Raw genomic sequence first — 16,229 nt, 5'->3', positions numbered from 1 at the left:
ACCATATTAATATCAAGTCATTCTGATTATGCCTTCCAAAGTAAAAGCCTTTTCAAATTGTCCACAATTGACCTAACTTTCAGTGATTTCAAAATGCTCTAAAATGGAAATTTCCTGTTTCCACAGGATAATTCCACTCCAGATCAACAGTATACAGCCCCACAGTGATACCATATTAATATCAAGTCATTCTGATTATGCCTTCCAAAATAAAAGACTTTTCAAATTGCCAAGATACGACCTACTCTTTTAAAGATTTCAAAATGCTCTAAAAGTGAAAATTCCTGTTTCCACAGGATAATTTCACTTTAGGTCAACAGTATACAACCTCACGATGTTACCATATCAATTTCAAGTCATTCTGATTATGCCTTCCAAAATAATGGCCTGTTGAAAATGCCCATAATTTACCTAACTTTCAGTGATTTCAGAATGCTCTAAAAAGGAAGATTTCAGTTTCCACAGGGTAATTCCACTTTAGATCAACAGTATCCAACCCGACAGTAAAACCATGTAAATTTCATGTTGGTCTGATTTCGCCTTTCAAATTAATGGCCCGTCGAATTTGCTGTGCTGAGCTCTGAAACCTGACTGAAACTCTTCAAATAAACCATTCCTCTGCAGATGATCTGTTAGCTGTTTGACAACTACTCTTTCAAGGATTTTTGATATGAAAGGAAGGTTGGAGATTGGCCTATAATTAGCTAAGACTGCTGGGTCTAGAGATGGCTTTTTGAGTAAAGGTTTAACTACAGCCAGCTTGAAGGCCTGTGGTACATAGCCGATTATTAGAGATAGGTTGATCATATTTAAGATCGAAGAATTAATTAATGGCAGGACTTCTTTGAGCAGTTTTGTAGGAATGGGGTCTAAAAGACACGTTGATGGTTTGGAGGAAGTAATTATTGAAGTTAACTCAGAAAGATCAATTGGAGAAAAAGAGTCTAACTTAATATCAATGGTACTAAGAGTAGCTGTAGATAATATTACATCTGTGGGATGATTATTGGTAATTTTTTCTCTAATGATAAAAATTTTATTTGTGAAGAAGTTCATGAAGTCATTACTAGTTAACGTTAAAGGGATGGTTGGCTCAAAAGAGCTCTGACTTTTTGTCAGCCTGGCTACAGTGCTGAAGAGAAACCTAGGGTTGTTCTTATTTTCTTCAATCAGTGATGAATAGTAAGATGTTCTGGCTTTGCGGAGGGCTTTCTTATAAAGCAGCAAACTATTTCTCCAAGCTAAATGATGATCCTCTAGATTTGTGACACGCCATTTCCTCTCCAGATTACGAGTCATCTGCTTTAGGGTACGTGTTTCAGAATTATAAATAAAGAAATTACAAAACAGCTTGCAAACCAACCATGACATCTTTCCACAGACTTAAAATATAAACGTACTATCAATTACAACCTAGTGGCAATTTCAGCTTCCTTTTACATCATCTTTATGATTCAATTCTGTCATAATCAATTGAGTCTGATTTTGCTTTTCAAAATGAAAACCCAATATGTGTTGAAACAGCAATTTTCATTTTTAAAACATTCTGAAATAATTGAAAGAGTATATCACATATGGACAAATTCGACGGGCCATTAATTTGAAAGGCGAAATCAGACCAACATGAAATTTACATGGTTTTACTGTCGGGTTGGATACTGTTGATCTAAAGTGGAATTACCCTGTGGAAACTGAAATCTTCCTTTTTAGAGCATTCTGAAATCACTGAAAGTTAGGTAAATTATGGGCATTTTCAACAGGCCATTATTTTGGAAGGCATAATCAGAATGACTTGAAATTGATATGGTAACATCGTGAGGTTGTATACTGTTGACCTAAAGTGAAATTATCCTGTGGAAACAGGAATTTTCACTTTTAGAGCATTTTGAAATCTTTAAAAGAGTAGGTCGTATCTTGGCAATTTGAAAAGTCTTTTATTTTGGAAGGCATAATCAGAATGACTTGATATTAATATGGTATCACTGTGGGGCTGTATACTGTTGATCTAAAGTGGAATTACCCTGTGGAAACAGGAAATTTCCATTTTAGAGCATTTTGAAATCACTGAAAGTTAGGTCAATTATGGACAATTTGAAAAGGCTTTTATTTTTGAGAGCAAAATCAGAATGACTTGATATTGATATGGTATCACTGTGGGGCTGTATACTGTTGATCTAAGGTGGAATTACCCTGTGGAAACAGGAATTTTCCATTTTAGAGCATTTTGAAATTGTTCCAGGATCAAGTCAGATATGGGCATTTTGAAAATGCTTTTATTTTTGAAAGCAAAATCAGAATGACTTGATATTGATGTGGTAACATCGTGAGGTTGTATACTGTTGACCTAAAGTGAAATTATCCTGTGGAAACAGCAATTTTCACTTTTAGAGCATTTTGAAATCTTTAAAAGAGTAGGTCGTATCTTGGCAATTTGAAAAGTCTTTTATTTTGGAAGGCATAATCAGAATGACTTGATATTAATATGGTATCACTGTGGGGCTGTATACTGTTGATCTAAAGTGGAATTACCCTGTGGAAACAGGAAATTTCCATTTTAGAGCATTTTGAAATCACTGAAAGTTAGGTCAATTATGGACAATTTGAAAAGGCTTTTATTTTTGAGAGCAAAATCAGAATGACTTGATATTGATATGGTATCACTGTGGGGCTGTATACTGTTGATCTAAGGTGGAATTACCCTGTGGAAACAGGAATTTTCCATTTTAGAGCATTTTGAAATTGTTCCAGGATCAAGTCAGATATGGGCATTTTGAAAATGCTTTTATTTTTGAAAGCAAAATCAGAATGACTTGATATTGATGTGGTAACATCGTGAGGTTGTATACTGTTGACCTAAAGTGAAATTATCCTGTGGAAACAGCAATTTTCACTTTTAGAGCATTTTGAAATCTTTAAAAGAGTAGGTCGTATCTTGGCAATTTGAAAAGTCTTTTATTTTGGAAGGCATAATCAGAATGACTTGATATTGATATGGTAACATCGTGAGGTTGTATACTGTTGACCTAAAGTGAAATTATCCTGTGGAAACAGCAAAATTCTGTTTAAGAACATTTTGAAATCGTCAAAAAAGTAGGCCGTATATGCTCAATTTGAAAGGGCATTTATTTTGGAAGGCATAATCAGAATGACTTGATATTGATATGGTATCACTGTGGGGCTGTATACTGTTGATCTAAGGTGGAATTACCCTGTGGAAACAGGAAATTTCCATTTTAAAACATTTTGAAATCACTGAAAGTTAGGTCAATTATGGACAATTTAAAAAGGCTTTTATTTTGGAAGGCATAATCAGAATGACTTGATATTGATATGGTATCACTGTGGGGCTGTATACTGTTGATCTAAGGTGGAATTACCCTGTGGAAACAAGAATTTTTCATTTTAGAGCATTTTGAATCGTTAGAAGATTAAGTCAATTATGGACAATTTCAAAGGGCCATTACTATGAAAGGCAAAATCAGACTGACTTGATATTGATATGGTATCACTGTAAAAAGACTGTGGTTGGAAAGTGTTGATATAAAGTTCAAATAGTATTTGGAAATACGACTTTTGCTTTTAAGAGCATTATTAAGTCATTGAAAGAGTAGTTCAAAAATGAAGATTCACAGGGCTTTTACTTTGAAATCCAAAATAAGATGGCCTTGATAGTGACAGGGCACAATTAGGGTACAAGGCTGTGTCATATAGATCTAACATTAGAGTTTGTAAAAAAAAAAAAAAGCCTAAATTATATGTTATTATGTTCTTAACATATCTGTTAATTCACTCGAAGTTGGCTTTTATTTTGAAATCCGGTTTCCACATCCATTCCCGTAATACTTTGAATACACAGGGAACGTAAAACAAACTGGAGGCTGGCTTGACTGCAAGTCTCGAATTGGAGGCTGGCTTGACACCAGTCAACAGGTGCTGTGTGTTTCTGTTTTTCTCTCGGGAACGTGCACTTCCTGAATCAAATTTCATTAGCTATGATAGTTTTAGTTATTTTAAAAGTCCCACTGAGTTATTAAAATAAAATAATTTCCCATAATGCCACCTATTTAACAATTTAAACAAACCTTTATTAACCTAGAAGAAAGGGTTGATCGACGGGGAAAAGTGCGACCCCCAGGGGTCGGCGGCTCGGCGTGGATCTCGTCAGAACCTCACATCTCGCGATAGGTGGCTCATATCACGCTCTGGTCCGTCCAGCGAGCGAAGGTAAGGTCCTAAAAGCTGACTACTTCAAATTAAACCGCAGTTTATACGTCCAAGTCCTGTCACCAGACCGAAAATTATTAGTTAACTTCTTTTGAAAGCTTTATTTCGGTCGCATTCTTCGCCATTTCTGCTTCTCGTGCCCCCCCTTTCAAGACAGCGGCGGTGCATCGTTTGCTTTGAGACAATTAGCTTGCTTGCTAACATACATTCGTCTGTAAACATTATTTAAGCTGAATGTCAGTGAACTCTGCATGAACGTGATGAACAGTGCAAAATATCTGTAAGTTAATATATGAGGTGAATGTAAATACCAGTATGGGTTCAATTTTGATTTTGAAAACATGAGGATAAACTAAACAACGACCAACATTATAGACAGTTTATTATACTTCTATTATTTATTTTATTGTAATATGAAGAATATTTTTGTTAGTTTAGACTGGTCACTACAGATTAATCAGCTCTGTAATACAAATTCATTCTAGATCTATAATACCAAATGTATGCTTACACGACAGACTCGTATTTGGACAGTCCAACCATGTCTGGTGTCCTAAATGTGACAAATTCCTGAAAAACTGTTGTTAGTAATATTTGTCCTACATTTTTACAGACTGAACATTTACTAATGGATAAACGGATCATGTAGATTCCTCTGGTCATGTATGAGTAAGTAGTAATAGCAGTGGTAATATGAAAAAGATCATATATTTATGTAGCCTGGGAAATGGTTAGCCACACAGGACACAATTACTGGGGTTCTTAATGTGCAGTTTTATTGTCAATGACGACTGAATAAACCAAAGGTCCTTTGACCTTTACTTTTGTCAAACAGCGGCCATATGGACTTGTACTGAACATCTACAGCACGAGAGGTAACGTGGCAAAGTAACAGAATAACCGATTAAACAAAGATGCGCCAATACAATACGAGGAATAAAAGAAATGAAATACAAAACACAAAAATACGGCAGTGGCCTCTGTCTGTGCAGAACAAAATACAAAGAACTAAATCACACAAGGCTCCTTTAAAAAAATGTGGAAGTGTTACATACATGTTTATAAACACTTACATTCCACAGAAATCTCAGCTCACTTGCAATACTGGAGCACACAGACAATCTCGCAACTTATCCCTTGCATGGAGAAAATGGCCACTCCACGCTGCACATACAGGTCCTTTGCATCATACATTTAAGAAATACATCATCTTGTTAAAATACTGACGTTTTGCCACTGCACTACAATTATAACAATATGTTTCAATGAGTTATGTGCATATTTAACAATTCCTTACCAATAATTTAACTCCTTCACAACATTCCCGTTCCACATCCACAACAAAAAGAAAAGTAAACAGGAAGTCCCAAGATGCATTTCTTGTTAAGTTTTTTTTGGAAAACTGCAGTTAACCCTTAAGCCTATAGCACAAGCAATACCATTAAATTACCCAATAACATTCTTGTTATTTTTTTTGAACCTTAAATGGATATTTGGTTAACTGAAATGGAAAATATTATTATCAATTTACCACTCTGCTACATTTAAAAAACGCACTGAACCTCTGATATAAGCCAAACATATATACTGCTGAGGTCAGAAGTTTACATATATTCGTATCATAATGGGCATAAATGTCTTCTTTAAAAGCCCAAAATCACATGACCTTCATGCCCATGATGAATTCATATAAACTTTTAAACTAACTGTACACTCATTTTGTTTTCATATGTTTTCATTTAAGGGACAGATGTGGTTGTTTTTGCGGCAAAGATGTCTCAAAAATCAACCAGTCCACCTTCATCGCTTATGGCTCACCTTCATTCAGAGTCACATAAACAGAGCATCCTGAACAAATTCAACAAGCTCAGGAAAAGTGACCTGCTGTGTGACATTACTCTTGTCGTGGAGGATGTGCAGTTCAAGGCCCACAAAGCCCTGCTGGCAGCAAGCAGTGAGTACTTCTCCGTCATGTTCACAGCAGAAGATCAGATCCATCGGTCCACCCACCGGCTGGACGGTATGGCACCAAACATGTTTGCAGCAGTGCTGGAGTTCATCTACAGCGCCCAGGTGTCTGTGGAGGAGAGCGCCACAGAGCAGCTCCTGGCCACAGCTCATCGAATGGAAGTCGGTGACCTTGTCAAAGTGCTCACTGACCTAACTCGCTCTGCAGCAGGGGTCAAATGCAATGATGCTCAAGCAAACAAAGCTGAAGATGCAGAGCTGGTGAAGCGCAAAAGAGGGCGGCCGAGGAAAGATGTAGGTGCACCTGTGACAGAGCTGGTGGGGAGAAGAGAACCATGTGAGAGTTCAGAGGACCGACAGGCAGAAGATAATCCAAAAACTGAGTCTCAGCCTAGAAATGAGGACCCCGAAGAACACCAAAGCCGGCAGAGCAAACGCAAAATCAACCCACCGGTAAAATATAAGGGCTACAAAGTGGGCAATAACACAGCAGGACACAAGGAGCCTGGGAAGAGGGGCAGGAAAAGGAAATACCCTGACACTGAGGCACGATGTGAGGACTGTGGAAAAGTCTTCAAAAGCCACCTGTTTTTAAAGATTCACCAGCGCACTCATACAGGTAATTACACTCTGATTTAAAGAGAGGTCAGAATGGAGGTTTAATACAAATTTGGCCTTTTTTTCTAGAGTTTTTGGACATAGTTTAAAAAAAGGACTTCATTCCCTCAACTGTAATAAAAATAAATGTTTTAACTTTTCAAATGTTGTGCTGAAAAAAAGAAAAAAAAAGAAAAATAGAAACGCATAGAAAGTACAGATGACTACGACTGACGAGAGTTTAGCAGTCACTAATCACATCCGCACCTGTAAAAGTACAACTACTTTCTTTAACTCCAGGTGAGAAGCCTTTCCACTGCATGGTGTGCGGGAAGAGTTTTACCCAGAAGCACACTCTGCTGGCTCACCAGCGCATGCACACTGGAGAAAAGCCATTTGTTTGTACCGTCTGCTCCAAAGCGCTTTCCACCAAACACTCCCTGCAAGAGCACATGAACCTCCATGAAGGTAGGACCCAATGAACTGACTTCTCAGTTTCTCATGTTTGATAAGTAGTAACTTTGTTTACAAGTAATTTCCAGGAATCCTCATAATTTCCTGAAAGTGATCTTTCCAACAAAGTTGATCTACAGTCTGATTTGAGAAATGTAGAAAGTGTTAGTTGTTGCAGTGATTACATCAGACCTACTATTCTTAGTTTCAGCTGTATTTTTTTTTTTTTAAATTCGAACAGAGTAGCTTTCAGGATGGCATACGACCCTCCTCACCAGCTTTTTCTTCTGATTGGCTACTTCATTTAAACTTTATCTATATAACGCCTCAAGGCGCTTTATATTGTAAGGTAAAAAGAAATGAACACATTCAGCCGGTACTGAAAGGCTATGTTTCACCAATAGAATGCAAAGCCAAAGCAAATCAGGCACTCCTTAAAGCACCGTCTGACGAGCTGTTCACTGCATTGTGCAGATTGAAGTCCTGGATGTAGCCCAAAAGATTAACACTACACGAACAAGCAGATATAGAACAGATAACAGACCATCAAACCACATTCCAGTGTCTGGACTTGATTCCTAGAAATGGATAGTTATCCATTTCCAGTTATCCACTTTCGATTCAGTGCAAGGGATGTAAACCAGGAACAAATCTTATGCAAACGGTGCTGTACAGTTGTCTTCATTGCAAAGCAACACAGCTAACATATTTAGCCCCTAAAAATGCACAGTGGCAATAACTGTGCTGTATGCAAAAGTCTCATGTGTTATTATAATATAATGAAATACTACATTTTACTTCTATTAGATACACTTGGGCCCAGTAAATACATGCCTTCTTTAACATAAATGAAGCAATGTAGGGGAAAAGCTTTTTACAACTAAGGGGTAAAAAGATGCTCTAAGAAGAATTAAGGTGTTTTGTTTCTCTGGCTAGGAAAACCGAAAGGATTTTCAGTTTACTACCTATTACAACTCTTTTAAATGTGCCCAAAAATCAAATGCCCACATTTTGTGTCTTGCCTGTGCTTTTGATTTACCTAGCTTAATTTGGTGTGAGTTGCCTAGTTTTGGATGGATATTGGCTGTAGAGATGACTTCCTTCTCTTAATGGCACTAAAGCCGAAGTGCTCTAGCATATTGCGATGTTGATCTCTCATGAGCTCTGTTTTATTTGCTTCTTTAGAAGAGAAATCCTTTGACTGTGATAAATGTGGAAAGACCTTCACTCAGAAAAGGCAACTTAAAAGCCATTACAGAGTTCACACAGGTAAGTCATGGGGAAACTGCCAGAGATCTGGTCAGTGTATTCAATCAATCTGAAGGTAAAATTATTGAATCTTTATTTTTAAATAAAGGGAAATCATTGCCAGAATGTGCTCAGTGTCATCACAAGTTTATGGATGCAGCTCAACTGAAAAAGCACGTAAGAACTCATACAGGTAAGATCAGCTCTCCAAGTCATTCTTTTGCTATTGATATCTGCTTTATGGAAGCGTGTGCTGCAGCAGCTGATGGTGTTAACGTTTACACAGGTGAGAAGCCTTTCACTTGTGAAATCTGTGGAAAATGTTTCACAGCCAAGAGCACACTGCAGACTCACATCAGAATCCACAGGTCAGCTGTTATATTTGATTTTCACTCCACTTTTAACAGTTTTTGCTCCCTGCTGTATAATATACGACCCAGGAGGAGACGTGGTCATAACTGCCTCAATATCTGGTTTTGCAGAGGTGAGAAGCCTTATAACTGCAGCATCTGCAAGAAGTCCTTTTCAGACCCCAGTGCAAGACGACGACATGTTGCCTCCCACTCGGGGAAGAAACCCTTCACCTGCTCTTCCTGCAACCTTTCTTTTACACGCCTGGACAATCTGAAAACACACACCAAATCCCACAACAAGGAGAGAGCTGCGGGTGGAGAGGCCTCATCGGATACTGCAGCAAAAGATGGCTCTGGAGCCCCGCAGGAAGAGGTGCAAAATATCCTTCACCTGCAGCAGTACCAGCTGCCTGCCACCTCTGAACAAGAGCTCCAGGTGGTGGTGACAGAGGATGTGGACCACATTAACTTTATCCCGGGTCAGGACCACGAGATCAGCCTCATCAGCACAGAGGGAGAGATGGCTCAGTCAGCCCCCTCTAAACTCACCCTCCTCGCCCGGCCATCAGGGCACGTGCACAATGTGGCGTTGGTCACTCAGGGTGATGTGGTGGATCAGACCTCTCAGATCCACACTATAAGTATGCTGCAGGGTCAGATGATGCACCAGGCTGAGCAGATGCATGTTATCACTTTGAGTAAAGAGGCTATGGAGCAGCTGCAGGCCCATCACGGTCCTGCGCAGCCCTTTCAAATAACACAGCGTCCCATTCAACAGCTGCAGGTGATGCGTCAGCCAATCCAGCAGCTGCCTGTTGTTCAGGAGCCCTTGGAGGGGCAGGTGAGCAGGGAACAACAACAAGGCCGGGCTATTCACGTCAGCAGCCAGAGCAGCCAACCGATCTCCATCAGTCAGACTAGCGAGCAGATCTCCAACCATCACATCCAAGGACAGACATTTCAGATCCAATCAGGAACTGTGTCCTACCTGTACACCACCGGACTGCCACAGGAGAGCTGAGAGTGATCTGGACCACCGGGAACTTAAATCTGATGGTGCTACTGTGGAGATCAACTATATACAGACAAAAAGCATACCTTTTTATACTGCTGTGTTTCCTTCCACACACTACACCACTGTAATCTGATGAATTTGTCTGGCAGATACCTTCCTCATGCCTTTATCTGTGCCACAAATTTCTGCGCAGCACAATGATCACACTTTGTGTGTTAAATATCTAATATCTTTCATACCTTGCACAAGGTATTGCACTGTTTGACACTTTTCTGCAGCAGATCCTTGTTCTTTGCCATATTGCTTAAAAACTGTGGCATGATTAATAATGTGGAACATCTGTCTTAACTCATTCACTGCCATTGACGTCTATAGCCGTCAATTGCAGTGCATGAGTCAATGGGTTTAACTCATTCACTGCCAATGGCTGGCAGTGAATGAGTTAAGTATAGTTTTCCTTTAATTGGGCTCACCTGGTTAACTAATTACGACAGGTGTCTGAGATTGATATGAGTGATCCAAAGAGCCCCCAGACACAAAGGTGTTGAACCAAAAACCTTCTGGTTATTGCTTTGGTTGCAAGCAGATTGCCATGGTTACCTGGAGTTTTTCATGTCTGATGGCAAATACTTGCCAGCTACTGGCCAACTGATAGTACATCATGATAAAGTCGGACACAAACCAGAAAAGGAGAAGGTTCGACTTCAAAGTAGAAGTTTGCTTCAGTGCTGCAGCAATCATGTGTCAAAGGGCGCCACTTTTACTGGCATGTGTCTGTAGACAAATCTGTCACTTCCATTCGAATGCAGCACTATCTTACTCGCCAAAAGCAGTCACAAAGAGCCTTTTATCATCCAGCTGGGGAATACAGCGACAGTTGATCCTACATCATCAGCATGACTGTCAAACACCCAAAATGATGCTGAAGTTAATGACATGTTGTTAGTGGCCATGTGTGAAAACCCTTGAGGCCTTTGAGGACATCAGCTGGATGCAGCACTTAGATCTCAGTCCATGACACGAAAGGCAGGAATATCAGGAGCCATAATGGAGGAACTCCCAAACAAACAAATGTGATATTTTTCAGTTTCCAGGTTTGAAAAGTGAAAAGTGTCTTAAACCTGAATTTGTATTTATTGGTATTTAATCATTTTATTAATTACTGTAAAATTGGTGATAATAAAGCGGGTAGCTTTTGCAGGTATGGCTGGTTCCAAGATCCTCACTTCCAAAACGCTCAATTCGAGTCTTTAAAAGGTTTGTTCACAATCAAATGGTTGATATAAACATGGCTATCTCCACCTTTTATGTACAGTCTGAACAGAAGACAGTTACTATGCAACAGATGCTAAACAGTTATTATTTTAATGATTTTTTTAGAGCTTATGACAAAACAGGTTTTGTTTTTGCCCACTTAAAAACGTCATCATTTGGTTTTATTTCATAAGATGTGACCAAACTCATTCTACAACTGAAAAATGAACTTTGACATGATTCCTTTGATAAATTTGCAATAAGCTCAAATTGGTATATATCTAATATGAGTATTAGAAACCTTAAGTAGACACGATGTAATGCTATTAATTGACAAAAGTTAAGTACGGATAAAAATAAAGGCAAATTATAGAAATATCCAGAAAGTAAAATATCAGTGATAAGGGTTTTGTTAAGAGCTTTGAAAGTATTTATTTTGAATATTTAAAAAGTTACTGAAATATGGAGAGGGGCAACATCAAGATGCTGTGCTGTAGGTTAAAGGGAAGACATGCATGTCACAGCTTTGGGAATGGAATAGATAACATTCAGTTCACACAGAGCTATAAAACACTACAGGCAAGCCTACAGCAAGCTAATCTGCTAATCAAGTTTGTGTGTGTGACTGATTGCTGCACCACACAGATCTGGGAACAAAGCCTCGGCTATCGGGAGGCGCAGGCGACACAGATCCTGAAAGAGAAACAAAGGCGGATTCAAGCTGAACACCTAAGAGATAAAACTGGGCACCCTGCTATACCCGTCTGACGAAACAGATCCAGATTGTCTTTAATGTGAAGAGGCAGTCCCTGCTGCTCAGAATTTCACACTTAAAGACACCTGCTAAAGTATTTATACCTACACTCTATATCCATACTGGTACTCAGGTTGTTGCACTCAACTTATCGTCTTATTTTATTACTTGTTATTCTGTTTGTTAAAAAACAAAACAAAAGACCAACAACTATTATTTATTACTTTAAAAAAAATCAGTTTCTTCATTATTATTATTATTTTTTTCACTCCAGGACCGTGTGTGCATAATTTCTTTCCACCTCATGTTAACTTGTGATGCGAATGACAATAAAGCTCCTTGAATCTTTGAAGATGGGTGACCACAAAAGCATTCACACATTCTTGACCTTGAAACCAGCAATGTACTGTCTCGCTTTACGTTCACCATTTAGTAGTTGTCCTATTATTATGTAGACGTAATCTTCATTAGTTGGGACACCAGTGAATTCAATATGCTTTAAAACTCCAAAATGTACCGTGCTGTAAAAAAGTATCTCCCCACCCACCTTCTTGTTTTTTACATTAGAGATGAAACAAGTTTTTAAATGATTATTTCACTCACTGCTTTAGATCTGTCTGTGCTCATGTTTGAAAGACCTCTGGCTGTTTCTGCTCTCTGCTGTCTTGGCTCTGTTGCAAAGTCCTGAGGTGTGGTGTAGTTTGTCGGCTGCCAGGCTGCAGGGCTGAATGCAGCCTGTTCCGGTGCAGACCTGTGCACACAGAAATAGAACAGAGTGAGAGCTATGCTGCAGTGTGAAAATAACATCTATAAAGTAATTTAAAATGTCATCACAAAAAGATATGAGTGTCTGGATAATCTGATGGCTTTCGATTTCACTCATGAACCGCATGAGCAGCTTTACATTATTGCTTCACTGCTCTGAGATGAAGGTGGTGGGCTCAGTACCTGTCGAGGGACTTCTAGTACTCAGTCTGCTGACTGACAGCGTGGAATAAGTCCTGCTTTGACCTGTGATATAACGATACCGAGAAAGTAGGAGTGAAATTTCAAGTCAAGAATGTCTGAAGCAGACAAAATCTTACAGGCAAAGCGAGCTGTTGGTCTGTCATCCTGTTGAGTATCAGCAGAGCCTGGAAGGCTTTTACCTGCTGTCGAAGCTCCTCTGGAGAGAGCTGCCTCCACATCGTTCATCTGGTTCTGCAGTTTATCCAGCTGCTGAAAGGCCTCTTGTTTAAGGCTGCACTGCTGCTGTAGCTGCCCCCTCACCTGGACCCCAACAATGTGGTTAAAAGTTGTTGTTTTTTTTATTCCTGCTTAAATTTAAAATGAAAACACCATGTGCATTGATATTGACTTGACAGATCTATCACCAGAATGAGGCCAAGACTAACTCTGTATCTGTAAGTATCTCTACAGGATTTTTGCACCAAGGCACTGCAAAAATCCTTTAACCTCTCATCCAAGAGGCTTCTTCAGTTCTGCAAACTGATGAAGAGACTCAGGTATTCAACCCCTCGTGGATTTGTCCCATTGGAGGTGGTCCTGAGAGTCGTGTCATCACGCAATCCATTAAGGTCACGTGGTCAAAGTGTGACTGTTGAATCACATGGGATCTCAAGACTGCATTATACAGTTCTGTTAAAAATTGTCCCTTTCCTGTTTTTTTCCCCCCATTTTTTTGTCACACATGTTTCAATATTAGACACAGATAACCCGTGTAAATACAAAATGCAGTTTTAAATGATTATTTAATTAACCGGGGGGGGGAGGGGGGGGATCTAAAGCTACCTGGCCCTGTGTGAAAAATATAATTACCCCCTTTTTAAATCATGAAATGACTGTGAGCAACCTTTTTTTTTTTTATCTTGCCCAATGATACTTGGCATGCAGACTGGAGGAGCCAGGGATCAAACTGCCAACCTGCCGATCAGTAGGTGACCTGCTCTACCTCCTGAGCTACAGCCACCCCTTTAATTTGCATTATATTAATATTAGACAAAGGTAACCCCAAGTATATACAAAAATATCACTTTTTAAATGATGAATTCATCTCAATTGGATTTAGGTCTGGACTTTTATCCTACATCACTCTGTCAGATTTTTGCCAGATTTTTGGCAGTGGCTAGTGAAAAACTTTAAAAGCAAATAGCTAACCCCAAGTTGCTCTCCGATGCAGCTATCGGAGTGTGAATGTTGTTAGAAAAGCACTCAGTTTAGAGTCAGTGCTTGTGAGAATGGGTGTGATTGGGTGAATGTGGCATGTTGTATACAGCGCTTTGAGTACGCCGGGAGAGTAGAAAAGCGCTATATAAGAATCGCTCCACTTACCATTTACAGATAGGAGATCAGGAGGGAGGTATTAATTGAGGTTTCTGATAGCTGGTTTTGGAGGGCATTGTGCCTTTTCAATGAGAGTCGTTCAGAGTGGACATTGATGGCTTCTCAGGCCAAAGTATGAACATTATCATCCTGAAAACAGTCTGTCCTGATGAGTTCTTCTCTGCTGAGCCATCAGTCTGTGGAGTGGTTGTCTGGTTTTCCCGTGTAACGTTATGAGCACTCCTTGCTGCACTGAGCAGCACACACTACGTTGCTTAGATTGTGTTTGTGCCTTTGGGATGAACCAGTGCTTTTCTAAAGGTGTTGCTGGATTTGACATACACTTGCATGTTATACTGAGTTGTTCCATCATAATTTCTTAGAAATGTAATTTCTGACAAGCCTGCCCAGCGATCAAGAACCACACCTTGATTCACAGTTTGGATCATATGACCATTAATAACTCAAGTGGTTGCGGGGTGGATCAGTGACTTTCTGCATAATCTCCATGGTGGGTAAATATCTGGGACTCTACACTGGAACTGAAGAAGCTTCTTGGATGAAGCGAAAAGTCTTCATGAATTGAAAAGAAGTCCAACTAGTGCTGAAGACTACCATGACCTGAAAGACTGAGAACCTACAGATATAGTCTGTTAATTGGTTTTATTTGACTCTCAGTTAAGATGTTCAGAGGTTGATTTACTTAAAATACCACGATCTTTTTAAAAATTGTATTTCTTTGGATGATCTATTTAAAATCCACTGACCACAGGTTTTTTTTTTAGCTCATGAAAAGTGGATTTTTTTAGGGTTTGCACAGAAGACAGCCTGCAATCAGTGGTGCATAACACATTAATTAACGTACAGACCTGCCGGATCTCTTTGGCACTGCGCTCTCTTTGTAGCCTGTTTATCCTGCTGCCTCTGTCCAGCTGCTCACCGAGGGCCCTGAGCTGTCTGTCTCTATCCTCCATGTCGGCTCTCATTTGTTCCAAGGTCTGCACTAGATGAGCGTCCAGCTCCTGTCTGCTGCGGGCTTCCCGTGCAGACCGATGCCTGAACACCTGGAGCTCCTCTGTCTGTGAGCGAGAACCAGCAAACATTCAGTGAATATATCCAGGCTTCTTCTCCTGACAGCTCTTGCCACTGTCAAAACTGAAAATGCACAGCTTTACATGAATTAGGAAGTCTATGTGAGCGAAATGTGATTTAAACACTTCAAGATGTGCAGTGAGCCTCCAAAAACCCAGATCCTGTCCTCAGAGATCCAAAAAAGCCAACAAGAGAAACCTAGAGAAGCTGCAATATAATGTAAGTGTCTGTAGGATCAGCAACGAGGCAAAAAATGTAGTTAACTTTTAAAATCCTGGCATTTTAAAATAAACCTGCACTGCTTCTGAAAGCATTCAACAGCACCTTCACCAAGCTTAAGAAATACAAACCAAACATTTCATAGTTTTAATGAATTTCAGAGTATTTGCAGTTTCAGCTGATGTTAACTGATGTAGAAGGTGTGGATAGGAGTGCATGTACCTTCCTGCTGAGCTGCTTCTTGATGCTGCTGCATTCGGCCTGAGAGCAGGTCAGCGCCTGCTGTGCAAAGTCCAGCTCCCCCTGCAGGAGAGCCATCTTATCCTCTGATAACATTTTCACTCTGAGAGCCTCGGTGCGAGTGGTAACCTCCCTCTGCAAAATGACCAGTGTGGCACTGAGTTCATAAATGTATAAATATGGGCTTAGAAAAATAATGCAAAGCTGACAAAATTAGTGAGGATTAACCAGGTCAAGCAAAAGAAAACATTAAACTTTTAAATTGCAGTAGGGGAGACCGGGGATAGTTGTAACGTGGGTCAATTGTAACACTTCCAATTTCTCCAATCAGGGCTAAGTTTCAAATGATGTGACTCATCCTGTGCATGCCCAATTCAGTTCTGCTATCACATGTGAAAAATCAGCACATTTTGTCAAACACAGACAATTTAACACCAAAAAAAGTCATTTGTATGCCAAAAAGTAAGTTTTTCTACTTTATTTCAATTTC

At 39.6% G+C, this 16,229-nt stretch overlaps 2 protein-coding genes across 8 annotated transcripts in view; one reads left to right on the top strand and one right to left on the bottom strand.

The window, feature by feature from the left end:
• Positions 1-4,092: 4,092 nt before the first annotated feature.
• zbtb24 (zinc finger and BTB domain containing 24) lies at positions 4,093-12,905 on the top strand. Of its 3 annotated transcripts, XM_086274349.1 has the most exons (8): positions 4,862-4,893; positions 5,060-5,099; positions 5,969-6,811; positions 7,090-7,257; positions 8,428-8,511; positions 8,600-8,683; positions 8,777-8,858; positions 8,973-12,905. In XM_086274349.1, the coding sequence occupies exons 3-8, from the start codon at positions 5,998-6,000 to the stop codon at positions 9,862-9,864; spliced, it is 2,124 nt and encodes a 707-aa protein (XP_086130475.1). In that variant the 5' UTR covers positions 4,862-4,893; positions 5,060-5,099; positions 5,969-5,997; the 3' UTR covers positions 9,865-12,905. The 3 variants fall into 3 exon arrangements, with proteins under 3 accessions (XP_086130474.1, XP_086130476.1, XP_086130475.1); XM_086274348.1 differs by lacking the exons at positions 4,862-4,893; positions 5,060-5,099 and adding an exon at positions 4,093-4,224; XM_086274350.1 differs by lacking the exons at positions 4,862-4,893; positions 5,060-5,099 and adding an exon at positions 4,266-4,504.
• Positions 4,886-16,229, bottom strand: part of LOC147306920 (coiled-coil domain-containing protein 162-like) — a 25,240-nt gene continuing 13,896 nt past the window's right edge. For 3 of the 5 annotated variants that reach the window (XM_086274351.1, XM_086274355.1, XM_086274353.1), the window contains exons 14-19: positions 15,722-15,874; positions 15,058-15,267; positions 13,015-13,135; positions 12,815-12,877; positions 12,470-12,617; positions 4,886-6,507 (exon numbers count right to left, since the gene is read on the bottom strand). In XM_086274351.1, coding sequence (XP_086130477.1) covers positions 12,490-12,617; positions 12,815-12,877; positions 13,015-13,135; positions 15,058-15,267; positions 15,722-15,874 — 675 coding nt within the window. In that variant the 3' untranslated portion in view covers positions 4,886-6,507; positions 12,470-12,489. Of the gene's footprint in view, positions 6,508-10,670; positions 11,806-12,469; positions 12,618-12,814; positions 12,878-13,014; positions 13,136-15,057; positions 15,268-15,721; positions 15,875-16,229 lie in introns of those variants that run through there. The other 2 variants (XR_015126353.1, XM_086274354.1) reach the window with 2 other exon arrangements.

Source organism: Aulonocara sp. 'chitande type north' Nkhata Bay, linkage group LG19 (genome assembly GCF_057382095.1).
Source record: "Aulonocara sp. 'chitande type north' Nkhata Bay isolate Kocher_YH1m ecotype deep benthic linkage group LG19, A_spYH_male_GT1.1, whole genome shotgun sequence".
NCBI lineage: Eukaryota > Metazoa > Chordata > Actinopteri > Cichliformes > Cichlidae > Aulonocara > Aulonocara sp. 'chitande type north' Nkhata Bay.
Note: the sequence above shows the minus strand (reverse complement) of the source record. Positions and strands in the feature narration are given on the sequence as shown.

Excerpts from the sequence above, each read along its gene's own strand:
- zbtb24 (XM_086274348.1), top strand. The coding sequence starts at position 5,998 with ATGTCTCAAAAATCAACCAGTCCACCTTCATCGCTTATGGCTCACCTT. Across the intron at positions 8,512-8,599 it reads CCATTACAGAGTTCACACAG|GGAAATCATTGCCAGAATGT; the intron begins GTAAGTCATGGG and ends TTTTAAATAAAG. Across the intron at positions 8,859-8,972 it reads ACTCACATCAGAATCCACAG|AGGTGAGAAGCCTTATAACT; the intron begins GTCAGCTGTTAT and ends CTGGTTTTGCAG.